Raw genomic sequence first — 6,441 nt, 5'->3', positions numbered from 1 at the left:
AGGTGCGGGGCAGCCACAGAGAACCTCTCCCATGGCACCTTTGTCCCCAGCACATGCATGTCCTCATGCTTCCAGGGAATCAAAGCAGCTCCCCAGCTCCCTGTGTCTCCAGACTGGGGGAGGCTCCTCTGCTCAGGCACAGCGTGCCGGAGGTGACCATCCCTGTTTGCCCCCTGGCAGCTCCCTTACCTTCAGCCCCTGCAGTCCCTGGGGGCCCTTGGGACCTGGTGGGCAGCTGGTGGGGCACTGGTGGGGAAGAAGAAGCACAGGTTGAGTTGGGAAAGGACCCAGAGGCTGCAGAGAAGCTGTGTTGGGAAGGATGGGGTCCCGCACCACGCAGCGAAGCCGGGCTGTGCAGTGACGCAGGGGACCCACTGCTCCCAGCAGGGTTTCAGTTGGGGACGCTGTTCCTCCCCACTCCATCAGCCCCCAGTTATCAGACTAGACAGGTGGCTATGTTTCAGGCCAGGGCAGCACACGCTGTTCCAGCGGCGGTTACCCTGCAATGGCCTGATGAAGGCAGAAGGTAATGGCAGCTCTCACCAAGAAATCAGCACTGCCTTCCACTCCTTGGATGTATCCTGGGGGGCCCTGGGGGAAAGGAGATCGTCAGCATCTGCGGCTTTATATCAGCATCATTTTACAGGAGGGGTGAATGTCACACCGGGGAGGGAGGGGAGCAAGGCACAGGGTGGAAGGTGTGTGCCAGAGCCCGAGACCCTGCCCCAAACCCTGGGCTGAGCCTGGGTGGAAGCTTCTCCCTCCTGCAGAGAGCATGGGTGACCGGGTGGATACTCACGGGTTTCCCTGGAGGACCTGGGGGACCCCGCGGGCCATCGGGTCCAGGGTCGCCCTAGGAAAGAACAAGCCCAGGAAAGCAAATTTAGGGGTGGGGAGGTGGCAGGTACTGCTGGAGCAGGGGTGGAGAGGGGTGATGAAGCACTATAGACCCAGGCTGTCTCCCCAGGAACTGGGCCATTAGCTGGGAGGGGGTGGATGGCACCAGGGGACCCAGCTGCAGGCACAGAGTCTGTCACCCTCCATTCCCACTGTAGGACCCCACACTCCACGTTACGGGGTCATCCCTGTTTACCCCAGGAGCCCCGAGGCATGGAGAAGTAGATGCTGGGGTAAGGAGGGGAGGTTTTCCTGTGCCTCCTCCTGATCCCTCACCTTGGGTCCCAGCGCTCCGATCTCTCCAGGAAGCCCAACCTGGCCTGGAAGACCCTTAAGGAGAAGAGACATCCACTGAGTGAGAGAGATTGAGCCCTGAGACCCCCTCTTTGAGGGTGCTGAGATTTCACACCTTCCAAATGGGGTCCCCACCAACCCCAGCACCACAAGCCCCACACTTACGGGTGGTCCTGGCAGCGAAGGACCCTGCAACAAGAAGAAAGACACAGTTGGGCCAAATCCTCCAACCTCCCCAAAACCACCAACATCCCTGCTCCGAGCAGGGCAATGCCCGCTCTGTCACCGAGGATGCTGCTGGGATGGCTGCAGCTGGATGCCCACTCCGCTCCCACCCCACTCATGGGTGCTTAGGTAGGGGAGCGAGATACTCACGGGGAGCCCCGGTGGCCCTGGGAGTCCGGGCTGGCCCTGCCAGGATGGGAGGGGAGAGTCAGGAGCTGAAGGAGGAGGGTCTGGCCCCACCTAGCCCTGCTCCATTGCTGTGTCAGCTGCTAAAATTCTTCCCCCCACAGACCCAGCCTCAGCGCTCCCTTGTTGCCAAATATTCCATCACCCAATTCCTGCACCATCGCATCCCCACAGCGATGGGGCTGCTCCCGGCCAGACCCTGCTGGCTCCAGGAAGGGAAGGTGGGAGCCCGGAGCAGCTGCCCCCCTCACTCACTTTAACTCCTGGACCACCAATGGGCCCTGGCTCCCCTTTCGCTCCTGTCAGGCCCTGCAAGAGGAGAGACAGCAGGAGGTTATTGCCAGCCCTTCTGCTCTCTGGGCACATGCTGCAGCTCTTCCCATCACGAGGGGCTGAGGATTATCAGTGGGGAATTTGTGCTCATCATTGCTGTCCACATCAAACAGTCCGCAGCAAACCTGGAGATGCAGCTGGTACCTGGACCCAAGCTCCTATGGCACAGAGAACCTCGCAGCGATGCTCCGCAGCCCCCAAAAGCTGCCCAGCTCCAAGACCCCATGCCAGGGCTCAGCAGGGACCCTCACGCTGCTGGGCACCTCCAGCATGGTTGCCCCAGCAGAGGCACATGGGGAGCTCAGCCCCTCCACGATCCCAGTTATATCAGCTCTGAGTCAGTCCCTGACTCCCCCGTCCCCCTGTTCCAGCAGACGAAAGGGCTGTGCCTGTGCCAGGGTTTGGATCCCCGAGGTGATGGCTGGGAGATAATTCCTGGATGCTGTCGGGCACACAGGGAATGTGCTGGTGGAGAGCCCCCAGCTCAGCCCAGCTCTGCTCAGCATCGGTGTTGAGAGGAGCCGAGGTCTGCAGGCAGAGGAGCCTGGATGAATGACACATGCTTGTAGTGACAGTTGTTACTCTGTTCATTTATTACTGAAGAATAACTAAAATCCTAAAGATTTATGTAGCACTGCCCGGAGACACAAAAGAGGACCCTGTGGTTTGGTTTTCCTTCTGATGAGCAAGCAAATGTCTGACACTGTGCTCTGGGGATGGGGGCAGGCACCAACCCGAACCTCCCCAGGTGCCCAGCAGCACCCCTGCATACCCGGCTGGGGGAGCCTGGTGCCAGGAGCTGGCCCATCGTAACAGCCAGGCAGGGCAGGGACACAGCTCTGTCCACCTTCTGCCCCGGGCTGTGCTTCCATGGGGAGGGGACATCACCGATGCCATGTTCATGGATGCCAAGGGGGCGGCTCCAGAATTGCTCCAGATTTATTCTGGAGGAAACGGAGTGGAACTGGGGCTGGGGCCAGCAGCTGCAGTAAAGGACAAGGAAGAGCATTTTCACGTTCAGGGGTGTTGGTGCTGTGGCTTTCCTGGCTTGGGGTGGAGGGGGACATGCCTTTGGGGCCTGAGCAGTGGGGACTGGGGCGTGGGCCAGCAGCTGCAGTAAAGGACAAGGAAGAGCATTTTCACGTTCAGGTGTGTTGGTGCTGTGGCTTTCCTGGCTTGGGGTGGAGGGGGACATGCCTTTGGAGCCTGAGCAGTGGGAGGGGGTGGCAGCAGCCCTGCCCAAGCTCTGCCTTCGGGTGCTGCTATGATTCAAAAGGTGCTTTCAGCTCCTGCACGAAGCGATTTTGATCCATTCCTACGAGTGATGGAAAAGGGTCCCTGTGCTGGGGGAAGAGGAGTTTGCCGAGACTCCTGCTGCAACCCCGGGGCTGTGGCCAGGGACACTGTGGAGGGGACAGAGGGTCAGTACTTACATCGATGCCCGGCTTCCCTGGAGGCCCATCTGGACCGGGGGCTCCGGGCTCCCCCTTGACACCCTTTGAAAGAGAAGAGGTGTAGGAAAAACGATTGAAAGATTGGAAGATGCTCCTCCAGAAGGGACGAGACCATCGGCAAGCTGTGGGGAGGCACAGATACCCACCGGGAACCCAGGGACTCCTGCAGAGCCTTTTTCACCCTGGGGAAAGGGAAGAAGGGTGTAAGAAGGGGTCTGTCACCCTGCAGAGCCAGGCCTGGCAGCGCAGGGGCTCAGGACCCATGTCTCCCATCTGCCTCCCCACGCCGCAGCGAGGTGCTGGATCCCCCAGCACGGCAGCAGGTCAGGATGGGGCCGGCGCTGGGAAGAGAGGACTCTGCTGGGGCTGAGGGAGGGTTGTGGCTGTTCCAGGTATAAATAGCACTAAAATAACACCCTGGGGCAAGTCTCGGAGAAAGGGGGCTTTCTGCTGGCTCACAGATCTCTCTTCTGTTCAGGCTCCCTCCCCGCAGCCCCGGGGAGGGTCCAGAGCTGCAGCCGCTAGCCACAGCCCTCAGCCACGTCACTGCTCTGCGGGTGCCTGACCTGGGCGTCCTGCTCCCCACCGGCCCCCGTGGTTCTCCCTCCTCACTGGGCATCTCTGGGCTGGTCCCTGCACCCAACCCCTTTGAGCATTGTCTGCTGCCCAGACAGGGTTGCCTTGAGCACCCCTCAGCCAAACCGTCCTGCAGCTGTTCTCCCCAAGAAGCGTTCCAGGTCCCAGTTCCCAAGGTGGTCGGGAGGCCCCTGGCTGCTCTCCTGGAGAGGTGGATGGAGCCACCGTGCTCCCTCACATCATCACTGCTGCTCAGGGCCACCAGCAATGCTAGGGATGCTCTGTGGGGACCTCTGAACCCCAGCCCGGCAGCAGAGCAGCGCAGGAACAGCGCAGCATCAGCATCCCCTGCCCTCCACCGAGCCTCTGCCCCACACAATGTCCCTCTTTGTGCTGCAGGTCCTCCCACCTCTCTCCCTCCAGCCTGCGCATGTTCCTGGCCACACCGTACTCACGTCAATGCCATCCACTCCTGGCACTCCTGGGGGACCGGGGGGCCCTCGCGGGCCGGGATCTCCTGGTGGCCCTCGCTAAGGGGAAAAAGAGATTAGACCCAAGTCAGGGAGGAGCAGCTGGACCCTGAGAGGTGCTGGGGGGCAGAGGGAGCCCAGGGTGCAGTGCTCGCCACTGGCATGCACTGGGGACTCATCTCTGGAGAGCCAGGATGGAGTGCGCACCCCCAGTTGCCAGAGCTCTGCCCTTCCCCAGGGGACCTCCGGCAAGGGCATGCCTGGAGAAATCCAGGCAATCTGCCCCCACATGGGCACAGGCAGCTCCCCATCCCCTCCCCAGTCTCTACCCCATCACTGCCCCCTCCTGCCCTGGTGCCTGCGGGGGTTCAGCCTCGATGGGGCGACGGCCGCGCTTGCGAAGACCCCTCTCAGCTCAGGGGGCGAGCCCAGCCCTGGGATTTCTAAGAGCACTGGCAGGGTTTAGGTGCCCGAAGCCCCGGTATGAAACAGGGACCCCGAGCCCCTCCATGGACACATCCCCCCTTGCAGCAGGCTGGCTCAGGGCCCGCAGCCCCGCACAAAAGCACCATTCAGCCGGCAGCAGGGGAGCTCCTGGAGCAGCCTGGCCCCAGCTTTGAGGTTTTCACAGGAGCACTTCGCAAAGAAACCTCTGTTATCCTAACGGGGTGTTTGGGGGGGGGAAGAGACTCTGGTCCCGGAGACCAAGCCCCTGGGGTTCGTGGAAATGCAAACCAGACGGGCTGGCTGGGGCTGTGCAGACTGCCCTGTCCTTCCAGGGCTGTTGGGTTTGAAGGGTGTAAAAACAAGAGGTGCTGCTTGTTCACAGAGCTTGGAGAAATTCTTGGAAGCAAGTGCTGTGGTGGGGCTGGGAGTGAGCACCCGTCCCTGGGAGCACCCGTGAGCGGCACCTTTGTCCTGTCCAGATGATTTCCAAATGGTTCCGAGTCCCAAGAGCTCCCACGTCCCCCTTGCTCTGACTTGATCCCTCTCCCCTGCCCAGATCCTGCCACCACAAGCCCATGGGCATCCCAGGGGGCTGCTTTAGGCAGGCAACTGTCCCCCAGCTCTCCCAGCCAGGCTGGCTGTGCTGGCCGGCAGCTCAGCAACCACAAGGGGAGACTTTTCCCAAAGGTGTTATAAAAACCTGATTTTTGTAGTTGCAAGGGAGAGATTTTCTCTTTTGAGGTGAGATCCCAAGAAGAGCACTGCGCGCCCCACTCCCCACAGGGAGCAGACGCCTTCCCTTCACTTTTCTCCGATGTGTTTTCTCCTGCCCCCAGGTGAGTCCAGAGATCCCACCGGGATCTCCACCGCCGGTGTCCCTCCCTGCTGCCCCTCAGCAAAACCCCGCAGAGCTCCGGGGCAGCCCTGGGAGGGCCAGAGGGTGCAGAGCTCCCAGCAAAGCAGAAGCAAATACACCTTTTCCCAGGTGATGGGAGGTGGAAGATCTGGTGGCTGCTGAGGAGGGCAACGGTGGAGAGTCCCCCACTGCTGCTCCAAGGGGGAAATAAAGCCACACTTGTTTAGCCAACAATTCCCAAACTTCAAGGCAAGCAGCCCAGCCTAGCCCTGTCCCTGTCCTTGTCCCTGTCCCGTGGGGCTGGAGACAACTTTTGGCATCGAGAGGTCCCCAGTGGATCCCGGCTGGGGACTGCTGCTGCCCACCCCCAATGAGGTGTTCCTGGAAAAAGCGAGTAAAAGGTGCTGAAAAAGAGGAATAATAAAAAAATACCGAGCAGAGGACTTACAAGCTGGGCCAGGCAGAGGCAGGCGGCTTGGAGCAAGAGCCAGAGCTGGAGCATGGGGTAGCGGCCGGCCATAGCGACGGCCCCGGCTGCCTGCACACAGGTACGGCGGCGGCCCCGACTGCCCGGGGGAGCGCGGAGCAGGACGAGGGGGCGGAGGAGGAGGAGGAGCAGGAGCGGGAGGAGGAGGAGGAGTGGGCTTATTAACATGGAACACCGGGACGAGGGCAGGCGCGCAGCCCGGCCCACAGCCCTGCT

The 6,441-nt window shown here is 61.3% G+C and overlaps 1 protein-coding gene across 1 annotated transcript in view; it reads right to left on the bottom strand.

The window, feature by feature from the left end:
* The window catches only part of COL9A2 (collagen, type IX, alpha 2), a gene marked incomplete at its 3' end in the record, with an annotated part of 13,292 nt that extends 7,034 nt beyond the window's left edge, over nucleotides 1-6,258 (bottom strand). Inside the window, exons 1-11 of the mRNA XM_010142021.1 lie at nucleotides 6,187-6,258; nucleotides 4,421-4,495; nucleotides 3,536-3,571; nucleotides 3,369-3,431; nucleotides 1,858-1,911; nucleotides 1,567-1,602; nucleotides 1,357-1,380; nucleotides 1,174-1,227; nucleotides 800-853; nucleotides 544-591; nucleotides 190-246 (exon numbers count right to left, since the gene is read on the bottom strand). Coding sequence (XP_010140323.1) covers nucleotides 190-246; nucleotides 544-591; nucleotides 800-853; nucleotides 1,174-1,227; nucleotides 1,357-1,380; nucleotides 1,567-1,602; nucleotides 1,858-1,911; nucleotides 3,369-3,431; nucleotides 3,536-3,571; nucleotides 4,421-4,495; nucleotides 6,187-6,258 — 573 coding nt within the window. The remainder of the gene's footprint in view (nucleotides 1-189; nucleotides 247-543; nucleotides 592-799; nucleotides 854-1,173; nucleotides 1,228-1,356; nucleotides 1,381-1,566; nucleotides 1,603-1,857; nucleotides 1,912-3,368; nucleotides 3,432-3,535; nucleotides 3,572-4,420; nucleotides 4,496-6,186) is intronic.
* Nucleotides 6,259-6,441: the final 183 nt, after the last annotated feature.

This window comes from Buceros rhinoceros, unplaced genomic scaffold (assembly GCF_000710305.1).
Source record: "Buceros rhinoceros silvestris isolate BGI_N320 unplaced genomic scaffold, ASM71030v1 scaffold18440, whole genome shotgun sequence".
Taxonomy (NCBI): Eukaryota; Metazoa; Chordata; class Aves; order Bucerotiformes; family Bucerotidae; genus Buceros; species Buceros rhinoceros.
The sequence above is the reverse complement of the archived record's forward strand: the minus strand, read 5'-3'. Positions and strand labels throughout refer to the sequence as shown.